At 37.5% G+C, this 17,673-nt stretch overlaps 1 protein-coding gene across 50 annotated transcripts in view; it reads right to left on the bottom strand.

Moving 5' to 3' along the window:
* The window catches only part of diaph2 (diaphanous-related formin 2), a 712,207-nt gene that overhangs the window by 561,152 nt on the left and 133,382 nt on the right, over positions 1 to 17,673 (bottom strand). For all 50 annotated transcript variants that reach the window (XR_012389930.1, XR_012389932.1, XR_012389933.1 and 47 more), the window contains one exon: positions 2,075 to 2,214. Coding sequence is in view for 47 of the 50 variants with exons in the window: in XM_021481247.3 (XP_021336922.1) it covers positions 2,075 to 2,214 (140 nt within the window). In the remaining 3 variants the exon portion in view is untranslated. The remainder of the gene's footprint in view (positions 1 to 2,074; positions 2,215 to 17,673) is intronic.

The raw sequence follows: 17,673 nt of genomic DNA, 5'->3' as shown, positions 1-17,673 counted from the left end.
TTAAATGTCTCTGTAAATTTACATTATTATATCTGTAAAAGTTGAATAAACAAATAAAAAAAGATGTTTATGCAACTGATTGTATAAGGTCTTACATAAACATTATCTGGCTTAACATCAAACATATCCACATTGCTAGGACCAAATGTTATATTAACAGTTATTTTCAGCACTGTTTCTATTTGTTCAGTATTTATTTTGTTCTGTTAAACTCCCAAAAAGAACAACAAAATGTGAGTATATTGAGGACTTAACACACTACCTCAAATTGCTTTTAGATGGTTTTTGCAAACCAAATAAGGCAGAAACTGCATCTGAACTGTCCACTAAAAAAAATAAAATCGTTTTTATGTTTCTATCTTTTGTGCAGCTATCTCAGCAACATACACCAAGAACACTATAAAGGTTACATTAACATACCGTATTCAGTTGTGTTTTGTGATCCGTAATAATTAGCTCTACTCATATTAATTGTTACCCATGCAAGCCGGTGAGAATCACCTCAGTGTTGTTGAAAAAAACAAAACAAAGCAAAAAAAAAAAAAGAAGAGTGCGGTGAGTATCTCCAAGCATCTCGTCACCCCAGGGTGCTTCTCTCTGAGCAAGACCTGACCTTCAGTGGTTGTGTGAGACACCGCTCGGCGCCCCTCTCTGACTGGGCACTCACAAGTTCAGCCATTTGCAGATGCCCGGAGGGTGGTCCTGGCCTCGGTGGCCCCATAGCGCAAACTGCCCTTTTACTGAAGGGATGTGCTGACGCCACTCGTCTTCAGCCAAAGAGTCTGATCTTTACAAACAACCTGTCTTCATGGGGGGATAAGTGTGGGCTTCTCGAAGAATCTGCTTCTCATGATTAATGGCTAACAGTGGAGTAAATAATTGGATGCACGGGGCCACCATGCAGCACTGTGATGATCTGATAAAGACAACAAAACGAGATGCCATCCCTTCATTTAATTAGGGCAATAACAAGAGATTACCTTCAGGCGCTGTGTTCTACAACTCACATTCTAGATTATGTGTTCTGTGACAGGAAAACAATAGCAAAGTCATTTCGGTGTTTGTGTTCCTTTGACTCGCTGCACTGTACCGCCATCTGGGGAGAAGGGCAGGGGCGTCTATTAATTGCTTTCCAGTGCAAAACACATCTGTTGAGAAGAGCCGTGGCACATAATGCCATCGGATCAAATGGCAGGTTCCGCTCGGGTTCTTTCTCCACTGCGTAAGCGTGGACCTAAAGAGATGGTCTGCCTGCCAATTGCATGATGACCACTTTATATGCTGCGCTCATTGATTCACATTAAGGGCCATCTCTCAGACAGTGCTCTGGTAAATAATTGAGAGAGTCTGCTGTCACATATCGTTCCTCTGCGCTACTGGGACCAAATTAAATTTGAAAATCCCGTCCACTAGAGGGGAGGTTAGACTTTGTGGGAGAGAAGGCTGAGACGGGCCTTATTATGAGCGAACGAGAAAGGCTAGTAAAACAATAAAAGCTTGGCAGAAATGAGCAAGGGGAGGCTGCGTGAAAGCGCAAAATTATTTTAAGTACTACATTAGGCGTGATCAGAACAGATTAAAAAAAGCAGGCGGGATGCACACTTTAGTGGCAGGACTTGAAAGCCAAGCGCCTGGTCTTGTGGTGGTTGGCGCGCTTATTAACGTTTCAGAGAATGGCTGGCTGTCTGAAGTGTTAAAAAAAAGGATTTCCTATCTATTAGAGCTTAATAGATAGAGAGGGGGAGATGACAGGGCTGCTCTCAAAGTGACTGGAGGATACACTCATTTAGCCGGCTATGCTATGGGCTACGCTCATTTAACCAGAATCGGGGATCCACATAGACTGAAGGTTAAAAGACCCATTGACAGATTTCCAATTAGCATCCTGAGAGAAATCCTCCAAGATTGCAATGTGTAGACAGAAAAATGAGGTTTAAATTTCCATTTCACAGAGAGAGGATGGTCTGAGGTGGCTGAAGTGAGTGTTGATATGTCAGCTTACTCAATCAGAGACTGGTTTCAGAAGGAGTGACTTGAACGATTAGAGTTGGTGAAGAATGACTGACTGACTGACCTGACCGGGTTGCTGGTCAAGGACACGCGCAGGGACTCCAGGCAGTTGAGCAGTTTGTCTTCGGAGATTCCTGAGCGCAGCTCGTGCACGTACTCCTGTGACGAGAGCGTACACTCGTGCTTGCTGTTCCTCAGTCCACCCTGCGGGAACAAGAAACATTAAGGGATCAGCCACTGCACCGCTGCGCTTTACACTCTGTTAGGCCTGTCACTCGTTAATTACAACATCTGTATTAGACTTGATCATCTCTAGAGTTCATGAGCATAGTAAAAAAGAAAGATCTCCCCTGCTCTACTTTTCAATCTTTGACTTTATATTTCTGCTGATGGTAAATAAGCAAACACATAGGAATTGTTAGAGGAAATTTTGAACCGTGTCTGTCCTCATCATCAGACGACATGCAGATAATAGTAGGAGGGGGAAGTAGTTACCAACACCTGATTTGTGGATGAGGCAGTGCCCCTGCGCTCCCAGCTGCATCCCAGTCTCCAGCAGGTGAGAATGATTACTAACACTCCATAACTGCAGACTCACTTCCTCTGTAAATCAGCAGACTGCCCACCCACAGCACTGACTGACACAGAGCTACCAGCTAGACAAGTCAGCAGGAGCTGCCTCATGCTAATTCTACAGTACACACAGATTAATGGGACACGCTCCCACACAATATAAAAACAACAGCAGAAAAGTGCTTATTAAAATATTTTTATTTTCGTCCTGATATGAAGAGAAACCTATTGTTAAGTTTCAGGTATTCAGCAGCAGCAGAATACAAATGTTGGTCACATTCAGCAACAAATATGGCTGCTATGTGTTCTTACACAACTCTTTTATGAAGAGCAACAATCATGTTATGTAAACAAGCTTTAGGGAACATCCGCGGGAATTAGCGAGCTTATTAGATGACAAAAGTTGACCAACATATGTAATCAGCACATAGGTTAAAAAGACACTTCAAGGCAGTTTGATTAAAAACGGATTAAATGATTAAGCGATTTAAAACTACAGGGACTCGGAATCAGAATCCAATCAAACGTTTCACACAATAAACTGAAAAAAGAAAGGTCTCATTTAAAAACGATTACCAGTAATAGTATTAGTGAAACTGATCAAAACTTTTACTAAAGTTTCTACAAAGCATTCCCTATGGTACTGTCACCCATTTAGTTACTATTTACATTACAATCACTTTATATTTCAGTGTAAACTGCATTATTTTGAAAAACAAACTTACTTTAAAATGAATATTAAAAATCATATTCAATATGCAATATTTATTTTACATAGAGAAAGCATTAATCATTAGAAAAATCATTAGAAATAAAAGATGTTGTGCCAAAACAGACTTTTTTAGACAACAGACAATCACTTCTTAATTCACAGTGCAATTTTATACACAGACGGTGAATTAGGGCAATGCGATTAATTGAAATCATATAGACATGTACAATTTCTAAATCGCCTTACTCGACTTTTTGCACTCTCCAGGCCGACTGATACTTCTCCCGCAGTATGCTGTTTGAACCGATCATAACTCAGCGTGCCTAATCAGAGCGCAAGAACAGGAGAAAACCTAAAACCTTTGTAACTAGTAGATTGTTTAGACTGATGTTTCCGCAACCTACGACCAGGATTTGTTTATATATTCAGACTCAAAGGATGAAGCATAGGCACAGCATTAGAGACCTGTTGATTTCTGACAATCACTGAATTAGTATGATTTAAACTAGTGGATAAATCAAACTTTCTTTATGTATGAGCAAGCATGGAGCAGCCTAATAATACTTAAAGGAAATTAGTTTACAGTTATATGCTCAATGTAAGAACTAGAACTGGTGAGGATGTTTCTGTGAGCAGATGAACTGGCCAGCATAGTGACTCTAAGCGACTTCGGGTAAACGATGAACCATTAACTGAAGATAAGGATTTATTAGGGTAATCGATCTAAATTAGACCAAATCACAATCTATAAGGTAATCAGCTTGAATTGGATGAATTTAAATTTTAATTCTTATAAATTCGAGTCAGATTGAATTAAGACTTAAAAACAAATTATAATAAATTTCAACAATTTTTTTTTTAAATGTGCTAAGGCTTACACACATTTAACCTTTACCCATGCTGTTAGTTCCGTCATTGGACTAATAGATGTTACAATAACATTTGCAAACACATGGTACATTTGTATTACCTAATTCCTGTACTTTGTGATTCTGCTATTTGAATTTGCCTTTAAACAAACATGCAAGAATGAAATAAAACACCATTATGAAGAGGAAACAGATCAGATACTGACAACAATCAGGTGGAATGTCTTACAATTTCGTTCTACCTACAAAACCAGGCTTAGGTGAATTTATTCATGAGGTTCATGCACAAAATTCAATTTCTGTGCAAGCTGCCAAGCTGGTGGGTCTTTGTGACTACTTTCTTACTTTCTACTCTCAAGCATTAGACAGACGAAGTGAAGATTGTCAATCTGTTACCTGCACAGCGCCCCTTGGGCAAAAGAATGGAAAGTGTGCCACACTACCGCTTTCCACTTTCGTATATACCACATCATTCTTATTCTTGTCATTCTACTTAGGTTCATTTTATTTTTATATATTTTTTTCAGCCATGTTTTTTTCTCTCTCATCTAAGTCATCCATGTGTTTCTTTGTCCTTTGAAGGCGTTTTTCCATCTGTGTGTTCTGAAAACAACAACCTGCCAAACGAGACAGAGGAAAAAGAAGAGGGCGATGGAGCACATGGTGGGCTGTCAAAGACACCCGTGTAGACGGGAGGATGAATTAATGCCGACAGAGAAGTATGTAGGGGAGTATGGAGCGAGTATTAGCGGTTTCTTCCCTGGTACGAATGTGTTTAATGTTGTCGTCCCAGGATGTGGCTTCCCCAGCAGGCAAGCTGCACTAATAGGCAGTCTTGGAGGAATAAACAGGGCATCTTTGTGACTGAGTCCCAATTCTGCTCTGTCAAGAAACTCCGACACGGGCGGCAGCGCTGGTTTATATAGCAACAGGAAAATAAATGAGCCATTACTATAGGCAAGTAGGGGGCTGCGATGGGGAGACACAGTACGTGTTGAGTCTGCAGATCTTGTAAACATGGCAGACAACGCAGCGATTTACTCTGGTGCGATCAGCAGGTGTTAGCATTAGGTCTTAAGCAGTCGGTTAAACGTAGGCGGTGGTTTAGAACAACATGACGGGTTTGTGTGGCAATAAAAGCGGCCTTGATGTTGACTGGCAGCTGACCTTGTGTATTCTGGTACCATCATTTGTGTGACTAAAACGTTCAATAAGAAAGTGGTGTGTTTGCGTGCCTCAAAGTAGACGTGAGATCTAACCGCTCTTTCAATTGATGCAAACTCACATTTTTGCTCCCTTTCAAATTGGAGGATAAGAGCAAGTCTTTCTCCCCAAACACTTCTGAGGAGCTCAGGTTGAAGCAATTCGACTCTTTATTCTCAGGCAGGTCGTCATACTTGAATTTGTCTTGATCTGAATCCAACTAAAGATCACTCGGTTCATCTGCCTCTATAGTTCAGATGAGGGAATCCGAGGGACCAGATATATGACTGGTGTGCTTATACCTGCCTGATAGAAGTAATGGGGTGTGTGTGCGAGAGAGGTTATTACTTCCCTCATTACTGTCTGTAGTAAGTGTAGTTGCCCCTGGCTCTTTCCAGACCTGCTGCAGACAGCCATCTCAAATTCACTGAACCACAGGCTGAGCTGCTCTCCGTCTCGCTATGAGAGGAACCGCATGATGGCTGGGCTATAACTGTCTTTATATATTCAGAATATCCTTGGGTTGGAATAACAAAAGGTATCTGTAACTTTCTGTACTGCGTGACATACGTCTCATGCTTACCAATGCTTAAGGGTTTGTGCAAATCCATAACAATTCTTTACTAATATTTGCAGGATTTATAGGTACTCTAAACAAAATGACCAATTAGCTTTCCATTTGTTGTAATCAGAGTTGGGTTTAATTCCACATTAACGTGTTACTGTATTCAAGTTACATTTTTGAAGAACGCTGTAATGTAACAAATAAAATTTTAAATTTGTGTAATTTGATCACAGTTACTAAAGTCAGTGTATTTGTGTAAGTTATGCAACAAATATAATTTTTGCAAGAAAAAAAAAAAGCTTATTTTAAATCACATTTTTCACTGCAACATCAGTTAATGAGCATGCGAGAACATGAGCTGAAATGGTTGCTGTTGAGATTGGCTGCATCTGCAAGTGGAAATACAGACAATGCTTTGATATTATCGAGTATAAAAACAAAAATATTGCTGTGCAATCCAGTCTATGTCCAGTCTCTAAAGAACTTTCAACTGCTTTAAACTTGTCCAGCAACTTGCTCAAGCACTTGAATATAAACTCGGACAAAAGTCGTCAACAAAGAGGACACCAGCGCTTAAAAACATAATGGCCCAACTCACCCTAAACAGGCTATATTTTATTTTTGTGCAGGATCGGGAGTAAAGGTATCTTCTGAATTTGAAGAGAAGCGTAGCTGCTTATGGGACCATTCACATATTGTGTATTTTGCATGCATGTATATTTCCCAGGTGCACCCAGTTGAAAGCAGTGAGTCATGTGACAAGAACTGACTGATCAGTTTCATACTATGGAATATACACATTTAGGTAGACTAAATAGCTCAGATATACACAGAACACCCAAAGACTGCAGTGCTTTTGCATATTATGGACGTCAGTGGTTACAGATATTCAGTTTTCTTCATGTCTTCTTTAATGTAAAAAAAAAAAAAAAAAAAAAGACGAGCAGGTTTGGAAGAAGTAAATTATGAGAGAATTAAGCTTTAGGCAAACTCTAAGTATTTAGAATATGTCAAACTGCTGTGATTAACCCATTGTAATGTTTTTCAGTGAATATTGCATTACTGAAAGAGCTGCAGTTTATTTCACCTTTTTTTAGGCACATTTTATGTTTTAAAAGTAACTTCAAGCAAAGTAATTAGTAATCTGATTATTTTTTACACCAAGTAATGAGTAATTAGATTACAATTATCCAGTAGTAATCAGTAATTTTTAATTTATTACTTTTTCAAAATAACTTATAACCCAATACGGGTTGTAATCGAAAACCAAGGATATTCAGCCAAATATTCATTTGTTACATCTTGTAAAGTCAAAACATTGGTATTGTGCTGTCTAAATATGAATGTAAGCATGCTTAAAAATATGACTTCTTTGAATTTTTGCAAACGAAAACATTCTAACAACAACAATTATTATTATTATTATTATTATTATTATTATTATTATCCATTCATTCATTTTCTTGTCGGCTTAGTCCCTTTATTAATCCGGGGTCGCCACAGCGGAATGAACCGCCAACTTATCCAGCAAGTTTTTTACGCAGCGGATGCCCTTCCCCATCTGGGAAACATCCACACACACACACTCATAAACTACGGACAATTTAGCTTACCCAATTCACCTGTACCGCATGTCTTTGGACTGTGGGGGAAACCGGAGCACCCGGAGGAAACCCACGCGAAGGCAGGGAGAACATGCAAACTCCACACAGAAACGCCAACTGAGCCGAGGTTCGAACGTGTTACCCACTGCACCACTGCCTTGCCTATTATTATTATCATTATTATTATTATTATTCGCACAATTTTAAGCTATAACTTTCTATTCTATGTAACATACTCATTTTACTTCTAATTCAATGATTGAAAACACTACAAACTATTAATTGGTTGCTTTAATTGCTATAGTACATATAATTGCATAATTGCAAAAAGTTAACATGGACAAAATGTATAATAAATATACTAGCATTCGGAGCACTGCGGACAGATCAAGTTTGCTGTGAACATTAGATAATAAAAAGCAAGGCTGAAAATGCTCTCTCCATTTCTTTCCTTGCCAAAAAACTGGCAGAACCCTCTATCTGACCCACTCTAAAACAAGAGTTTCTGGTTTCACTATCCATTGACCTTTACCACCAGAAACCAAAGACAGGCCATAATATGCTGCTTAATGACCCCGGCCGGCTCAATCCATTGGGATGATATCAACATTACACCAGACCACACTAATCATGCAGACAGGCCACATCCACTGGTTCACTGTAATTGGGTTTCTGTTGGCTGGAAAGAACATGGGGGAACGGTCTGTGTGTGGGTCTGAGGAAACTCTTGAGAGAAAGGAGGAGGTAGAAAGCACACTGAAAGAGAAAAGTAAGAAAGAGAGAGAGAGAAAGAGAGATAAGGACAGGCCAACTACCAGATGAGTTGAGTGCTGGTGAGATAAAGAGAAGAAAAAGAGAAAGAAGAGGAGAGAGAGAGGAGAGAGAGAATAGGGGCTCAGTGAAAAGGCCAATACAGTCTTTTGACCAAGCCCAAAGTGTTCATCTCCGAATCTTATTGAATCCTTGTTTGTCAATAACAGCATTTCCTGCCAGAAACAATAGTGCAGGGAACAATTACTCCAGTGAGCCTGTCAATTTCACTTTGGTACAGGGACACAGGCTGGCTATGTGTGTGTGTGTGACTGTGATATAGCCTTGGCACGATCTGATGTGAGAGAGTGCAAGTATCGCGTGGGGAAGGGAACAGGCCCGCTGCGTTTCTCTGCACCTCTGCATCCTACACCCATTGATAATGAGACAGCAGCAAACTGACAAGCTACATGGGGACCAGCCATTGGGCGCCACATGCTGTCACAAACAACTGTTTAATATGAGGACAGAAAAACAACTGGGGGTTCCTCAAGGGGGCGCTAAGTGGCTTTAAAAGCTGAATACACCATTGAAGCTGTTATATAATTAGTTCATGTTAATTGGTAACTCGGATATTAATTGAAATACACAGCCTTTGTAACTTTAGAAAAGTATACAGCTGTGACTGAGCCGTTCGGTCCATCAATTAGGAATTTTTGAAAAAATGTGTGGTCTAGATGACAATGAATTGCAATGAATTATATGACAATGAATAATATAAAATAATATAATACGGCAGCACAGTATATTGTTTCGTTATCGATATCGCAATGTGTGTATCGGCAAGTCACATCGCAAGATATGCAATGTTGAGTTAGGATTATAGATGATCAGAAACCAATATATATATATATATATATATATATATATATATATATATATATATATATATATATATATATATATATATATATATATATATATATATATACACAAAATATTAAAATATTTATTTAATTTAATTTTATATTAATATTTTAATTCAATTTAATTTCATATTAACATATTTAATCAAATTAAATATAATAATATAAAACAACATTTTATTAAATATATTAATATAAAATTAAATCAAATGTATTAATATAAAATTAAATTCAATTAAATATATTAATATTAAATTCAAATTAAATTTAAAAAACCATGCACTCTCCTAATCAACCACTCTCTCATTTCTATGGAAACAAGCTCTTCCTGAATGATGTCATTATCCAGGCCCGTGCGCACAGAAAGCTCCAGAGTAATCTGGGTCCAGATCTGGATCTAGATGGGCAGATGCGCGTCTGTTTGCAGTCAGATATATACAGAGAGAACATGATTACGAGCTGATGGAGGAGAGCGATAGTGGCGCGTCGCACATCGTGGATGTAATTTATCTCAGCGTGAGGTCACCGCGCCGGAATAATTCTGTTAAATTACAGTTGGTAAAGCGAGTGTCACTTTAATAGGGAGCAAACAGATCACCTGCTGCCGATACACCCCATGACTCTATCTCTTCCATACTTGGCGTGACCTTGTCGAATATCTCAGTGACAGCAGTGAGGAACCATCAAAGTAAGAGAAGCGGTTATCGGCAGCATGCACCCATGACCATGACTGTCAGGAATGTACACAATATCAGGACGTGACTTAAACAACTCAAACAGCAAAAAAATAAAAATAAAATCCATGCAGAGAACAGATACGCGTGCTATGAAACAGCAGGGCCTTGAAATAATCTTTTGTGCATGCGATGTCTTGTGTGAATTAAATTATATTAATATTCGGATCCCTCCATAAACACCCAAAATGATTGGTGATAATGGGGTTTTTAATTACCTCTTCTTTGTTCGTGATTAATGAAAATTACTGGAGTGCCCCACTGATCTTTTTGAAAAATAATACAGATATAATCGTTGCAATTAGTGCACGCGAAGCCATATCAAAGCCAAGTGGTTGCAAATGTTTTATTCCATAATTTACTGCTCATTAGTGCTTGATTGACAGCCTTGTAAAGAAGCAACCAGCACCCTCTCCATAGGAAAACAAGCAAACCTACAAAACAGAAGGAAAATGCGCACACATAAACAAAAGAGCATCCTGTTCCTCTGAAGTTTCTAGAGACTCTGTGGTCTGAAAGGACAGAATCGGCTGAGATGCATGTACAATAGCACCAATAGAAATACCTGGAGGACATTCCCTGCTACACAATGACAAGGCTTTTGATGTGAGCAGCACTCACAGGGTTATTTCCGACTGCACTTTTCCTCTTTTTAAGAAGAACAGGAGTGGCATATCCCATTGGGAAGGTGCTCTTCGTTGTCATAAAGAAGAAGAGGCACCCTGCTTATGGAATAACTAACTACTCATTCATCACCTCAGGAAACATGGCCAGATGTTGAGATATTTAAGTGAACGATCTGCGTTCAAAACAAGTTAGTAGCATCTGGAACATGGTTTGTTTGTGCAGCAAATGTTCTTTGACTCAGCCTCGAGACAAATGTGTAAAAAAAAAAAAAAAGTGTTAATACAAATATGTATTTTATACAATAACTACAAGCCAAATGAGGCTCATTATATGTAAAACAAACATGCTTTGTTTCAAGACAGGAATGATAGTTCAGTTATGGTTCATTAAAAAGAACTGTTTCATAAGAATCATTTGATTTGAAATAACTTCACTGGTCTCATTGCATATTTCATATTCACTGAAAGTTGGACAGTGATGATAAGACTGTACATTTCTGATTGCCTAGCTGTTTAGTTTATTGTGTTTTCATTGTAAAAATCGGTTACAACATACAGTTATGCCCTCCACACTAGCTCTGTTCCCATCCACCTATTTTTATGCACATTTTGGATATGCGCATTAAAAAACGGTTGATGGAAATGCCAAGATGCGCGATATAAAAAACATATGCACACAGAATACACATAACTGAATAGGATGAATGTTTTATTTGATGAGAAAAGATGTGCAAAAACTACAATGGAAACACTTTTACCGAAAAAAAAAAGTCCAGTAAGCACATTAAAAAATTCTTGTTACTTTGTTATGGGAGATCACGTGATGATAAAGATGTGTGTGAATGGACACACCAGTAGGCTGAGCACACTGTAAAACATCTGAAATGTTGTTTTGGTCATTCTAAAACATTTTCATTCTGAACTATTTTAGTATTATTGTTATTATATTCTTAATTACTCCCACAATCAAGAGCATCTGTGCTTTGCGTCTTATGCCTTCAAACGGCATTGACTTCTAGGTGCAAGTCATTTATTAAAAGATTGACACAGCTTCTCCTACTGCAGCAAATTCTGTGTTGACTGTTGATATCTGGCACCAGTTAATCAAGATGTGATGATTTTGTTGTGCTTTGTCAGATTAGTGTCATTTTATATTACCTTTTTGCACTTGAATACGATTTTGCTAGCCTAAAAACTTTTTTTATTTTACATTTAAGTTTGCTCTATGCATTTAGCTATACTTGTAAATAGTGTATTACATTCTGTGCATGGCTTGTTTACTTACAGAATCATGCCAATCAATAGAAAATCAATTAATTGTTTACAAAATAGAGGTATTCAAGTCATCTGGTGACAATATATTGCAATATTTATACATATATTTATACAGTAAAACAAGAGTTTTGAACTCAGTGTTGAAGGTAATGAGCTAATTAAATACATCATTACATCAACTTCAATAGAGTAAGGCCACAGTACTCATATAGATAAACTCAAATGGTTTGTTGCAATAGGTTTCCCTAAACGGTTTTAGTTGCCTTAACTTATTTGGTTTTACAGTATCAGTTGGTTTGAGTTTTCTTCATTTATTGGGATTTCCTGTGCTCAAATAGCTTTGTTTACTTAAATAGATTAAGTTCACAGAGCTCATTAGGATTATTTTTTAAAACTTAAATGGTTTGTTGCAATCGGTTTCCTCAAATGGTTTGAGTTAGGGCTGTGCAATTAATTGAAAATCAGATTTCAATTTCGGCTTCTAACGCCTTTGAAAAACCATTAATCGAGATAAACGATCATTGCATCATATACCCGCCCCCTTTCCCGTTGTACACACTTGTTGTTCTTAAAAGCGCGGAAGCATTCGGTCTCATTCGCACACTGAGATGAGAAGAGCGCACACATCTTAAGTCATCTTAACGTAAGCACTTTGATGGTCAAATAGGTGTCAATAGGCGGTGTTTAGTGATTATTTATATTACCCTCTTTTGTGTAATTAACAAACAAGTTGAGAATCAGAAGACACGTGAAAGAGAAACCATTAAAGTGACAGCGTGCGATATTCATGCTGCTGCCTGTTTTTATCATCAATCAAACAACAAAAGGAGAAAATCCTTCACTGCTCTTGACTGAAGGACTTTTCCAGCTGTTTTTTATTCTTACAGTGAAGATGCTTTAAGCAAAGTTTGTTTCATATTTTTATTCTATTGTATTTATTTCTCTTTCCTTTGCAGGGTGGAAAATAACTGCATGAAATTGAAGTCAGAATTATTAGCCCTCCTGAATATTAGCAACCCTTTTCCTCCCCAATTTCTGTTTAATAGAAAGATTTTTTTCAACTTATTTCTGAACATGATAGTTTTAATAACTCATTTCTAAAAAAAAATATTTATTTTATTTTTGCCATGATGACAGTACATACTATTTTACTAGATATTTTCCAAAATACAAGCATTCAGATTTAAAGTCCGATTCAAAGGCTTATTTAGGGTAATTCGGCAGTTCATTGTATAACAGTGGTTTCTTCTGCAAACAATCATAAAATGTATTGCTTAAGGAGGCTAATAATATTGACCTTAAAATAGGTTTCAAAATATTTAAACATGCTTTTATTCTAGCCACAATAAAACAAATAAGCCTTTCTCTAGAAGAAAAAAATATTAGAGGAAATACTGTTAAAATTCCTTGCACCGTTAAACATCATTCAGGAAATATTTATTTAAAAAAAAATTCTCAGGAGCGTTAATCATTTTCACTTCAACTGATAATCGTTTTGAATAATCGTGATTACAATTATGATCAAAATAATCATGATTATGATTTTTCCCAAAATCGAGAAGCCCTAGTTTGAGTTACCTTAACTTTTTTGGTTTTTACAGCTATCCATAATCTCTCTCTGACTGGATTTATTAACTACTGCACATCATTCCCTGATTTGTCAAGGCCCTTTAATATGACGATTGCACAACCAGAGCAAATACAGAGGCTGGTAAAATATGTACATGCCCAGAAAGTGAAAATGATCATGTATCGTACGTTTTTAGGTTGTATAGTGTAGAAGGAGAACTTATTTTTTTGTAATGCAGTAAAAACACCAGTCGGTGCAAGAAGCATGCTTGTTCTAAAACACTGTTTTGAAATGAAAATGCACTAGTTTAAATGCAGCCTGTGTTTATTGCACTGCATCAAATATATGAGCTACACACGCCTGCTTTTAACCATCTGGAATCCCATAGACTAACATCATAAATTCATTTATTAATTTTCCTTCAGCTTAATCCCTTATTTATCAGGAGTTGCCACAGTGAAATTAACTATTCCAGCATATGTTTTACGCAGGTTGTGCCCTTCCAGCCACAACCCAGTACTGGGGAAAACACCCATACACTCATACACATTTACACACTATGGCCAATTTAGTACATCCAATTAACTATGGCGCATGTCTTTGGACTGTGGGTGAAACCGGAGCACCTAGAGAAAACCCACGTAAACATGCAAACTCCACACAGAAATAGCAACTGGCCCAGCTGGGACTCAAACCAGTGACTTTCTTGCTGTGAGGCAACAGTGCTAACCACCGAGCCACTATGCCGCCCAACATCACAAATGCTTTACATTAAATGTTATTTTTGTTTGTTTCTACAAAAACTACACAGCATGCCACAGACTGTACTATAAAACAAGTAATTGAGTCTATAACAGGCCTTTGAATGCGTTTACTTCTGAGCTCCAGACATGCAGCATTTCACCCGGTCACAATCACTTAGCTGACTCAACACTCCCAGTGTGTAGAGTCACTTTAAAATGGAACCAGTCCAACAGCAAATCACTTCACAAGTGCCACCTGCACATTAAAGCACTGATGTTCACTCTACTGAAAACACATGCGGGTACAGTACAGTACAGTACAGGCAGGTGAGTGAGACCTAGATAAAAACAATGCGACAGCACACCACTTACTATACTATCACAAACGAATCGCAGTTCTCAATTCATGACGAAAACACAGGTCTTGCAGACAAAAAAAAGCCATGTCATCAAGACTATGTGTTGATTAAGGTAGGCTTCATACAACAGCAGGTGGCACAGCATGATGAGATTAAAGCATTAGGAAGTATTCTCCAGTTAGTCTAAAAGCTTAGACATACAGTTTGATAGCCACTATGGCTGCACAATATATCATTTCAGCATCGATACTGCAATATAATCATTCGCAATAGTCACATCACAGGATATGCAATGGTTATTTTGTATCATAATTTATCATCTACATGTGTTTTTACTGCCTGTGATTTGTATAATGATTTTAAAAGCATTAATTTTATAGAATTATTTTTAATTTATCTTTCAGTTACCGTACTTGAATACCGTTAGATTTGAGAAATGATAAAACATTTTGCTCATCACTTTGTTGTTATGCATGAAAATACTCATAACATATGAAAATACAGAAATGCACTGCAAATAGCACAGATCACAACAAAAATGTGCCGGGGGTCTCCAAAAAGTTTATAGATTGTTTATTACATTTAATAGAGATGCACTCCCACTGCAGAATCATCTCAATCCATCTAACAAAATCAATTCTTTCCAAATAGAGATATTAAGGCCAGATCCGAATTCTACCTCTTAGCCCTTCCGGTAGGGGTGTCTCAGTTCTCTGTAGCTTGAAGGCATAGGGCTAAGGAGAATGGCTAGATAGCCCTTGAAACTAAGATTTTTCATGACCACGTTTGAAACCAAAAGGTAAGAAAACTTCCCAGAATACACCATCTATAATGGCAAAATGGCTGCACACGGAAGTAAGAAGATGCACAAATTAGTATTTTTTTGTCATTATTATGAATTTTTACAACAAACAAGGATATGATTTATTATATTCACAACATATTGTTTTACTGCCATGCTTTAAAAAACAAAAAAATAAAAATAAAAAAATAATAATTTTCTAATTTTCTAAAAAAAAAAAAAAAAAAGCAAATTTTCGCTATCCATAATCCCTATTACTTTCACATCTGACACTCAAATACCCTGTGAGAAAAGTCAAACGTGTCTGGGAATGACCTTTTTACAGTCTCTGGTATAACATTAACATCGTTTTTGTGTGTTTTACATAGATGAATACGGCCATTGCATAAATACACAGTACAGTTATGATTTTATTGCCACATTATATCGTTATGATAACATGATATTGTTGCCAATGATTTCCAGAAGATTAATACCAAAAAATAATTCAACTGGAATAACTACAGCAGTTGCGATTGTCGATCTCATATGAAGCAAGAGCTCATGATGACATGTGCAAGTGCTGTAGTGCTGTCCCATTTTGAAGCCCTTCCCCTTCACACTCTGTTTAAAGGGCCTTGGGATTGGGAAGTAATCTGGTGAAATTGTATTAATATCACAATATATAATCGCAAATTAAAAATATAAAAAAAACATTGCAATGTTAGATTTGACCAATATTGTGCAGCCCAAATTTAGCCACATATTCACAAAGGCACAAAGAGGGAAGGAACAATGAAGACCTGCAAGTCAAAATAAGAACGGCTGATGTCAAACCTCACAAGGGTCGCCAAAGGTCTGGTTGTGAAAAAAAAGGAAAGAATTATTATTGACTGGAGCACCGTGAACTTGCAATTTACTCAAATTGTACACTGCAACATTCTATAGAGTGACCTCATGATTTTTTGAATAACAGGAAGGAAATTATGCAGGCACATAATTGGCAAAAGATTATAATGTTTCAGAGATCAAAGTATGCATTAACCTCTGTGCTGTAGTCCTCAATAAACTGATTTAACACGCTCACGACTTATTGATGCAAGCTATTTTTTTCTTTTCTTTTTATATTTTTTTTCTTGACCTACTGGGCAAATGAATGCTTTTCAAAGCAGCAGAACAGAGGCCATAAGATGAACATGGACGGCTCGGTGTATTTTTATATATATTTTATTTGTAGATAAAAGCTGAAAAGTCCTGAAAATGCCACTGCTGTCAAGAGAAAAGCCATCAAGTGCATATCAGCACCAGGCACTTTTACTTTACATACAAGAAAAAACTCTTTGACAGCTTGAGGTTGCTTGGTTTGGCAGAACTTTAATGACATGTGATCATTGTCTCGTCTGTCGTTTGATCCTGACATGGACAGAAGCACAAATGTGCTTGTACGCTCAAACGCATTAACCTCTCAGACACCTGCCATACAACTGTGCATACAAAGGAACTTCATCTGTTCGTCCACAATAGTACAACATAAGAATCCATTATTTATCCCAAGGTTTCAAACTTGTTATATCACAGCTAATATTCAGTTAGCTTCTTTTGAGGGCTGAGTTTTCAAATTTAATATTGTAAGTTGGGCTTATAAAAAAGAAAATAATATGGCAGAAACTGCTAATATTATTGTACACTCAATGGCCACTTTATTAGGTACACTTGTCCAACCGCTTGTTAATGCAAATGTCTAATCAGCCAATCACATGGCAGCAACTCGATGCATTTAGACATGTAGACATGGTCAAGACGATTTGCTGCAGTTCAAACTGAGTGTCAGATCGGTGAAGAAAGGTGATTTAAGTGACTTTGAACGTGGCATGGTTGTTGGTGCAAGAAGGGCTGGTTTGAGTATTTCAGAAACAGCTGATTTTCCAAGCGTTTCTGTCTGCGGAATGCAAAACGGGTGCGTATGATGAAAAGGCGTAAGTTGTAGTAAGGCGTGTTATCAAGATGTTATCAATATCCCATTAAACCAAAGAGATGTTGTAGGCAAGATGGTGGAAATAATTACCAGAGAAGATTTTCACCAAATGTTTTCATGAGTTTTCTTAAAATGTATCCATATGAGCGTGCCAAGCATGTAAGCCTCCACAACTCCCGACTGTACATTAATAACTATGATGGTTGGGTTTAGGTTTAGGGAAGGTGTAGACGTTAATAACTGTGATGGTTGGGTTTAGGCTTAGGTTTAGGAAAGATGTAAATGTTAATAACTGTGATGGTTGGTTTTGGAGTTTTGGATAGGTGTAGATGTTAATAACTGATGTACAGCGCCATCTAGCCTACAACATAGTTTAACATGGCTCCATAATTTCAAGT

Source organism: Danio rerio, chromosome 14 (genome assembly GCF_049306965.1).
Source record: "Danio rerio strain Tuebingen ecotype United States chromosome 14, GRCz12tu, whole genome shotgun sequence".
Classification (NCBI taxonomy): Eukaryota; Metazoa; Chordata; class Actinopteri; order Cypriniformes; family Danionidae; genus Danio; species Danio rerio.
The sequence above is the reverse complement of the archived record's forward strand: the minus strand, read 5'-3'. Positions and strand labels throughout refer to the sequence as shown.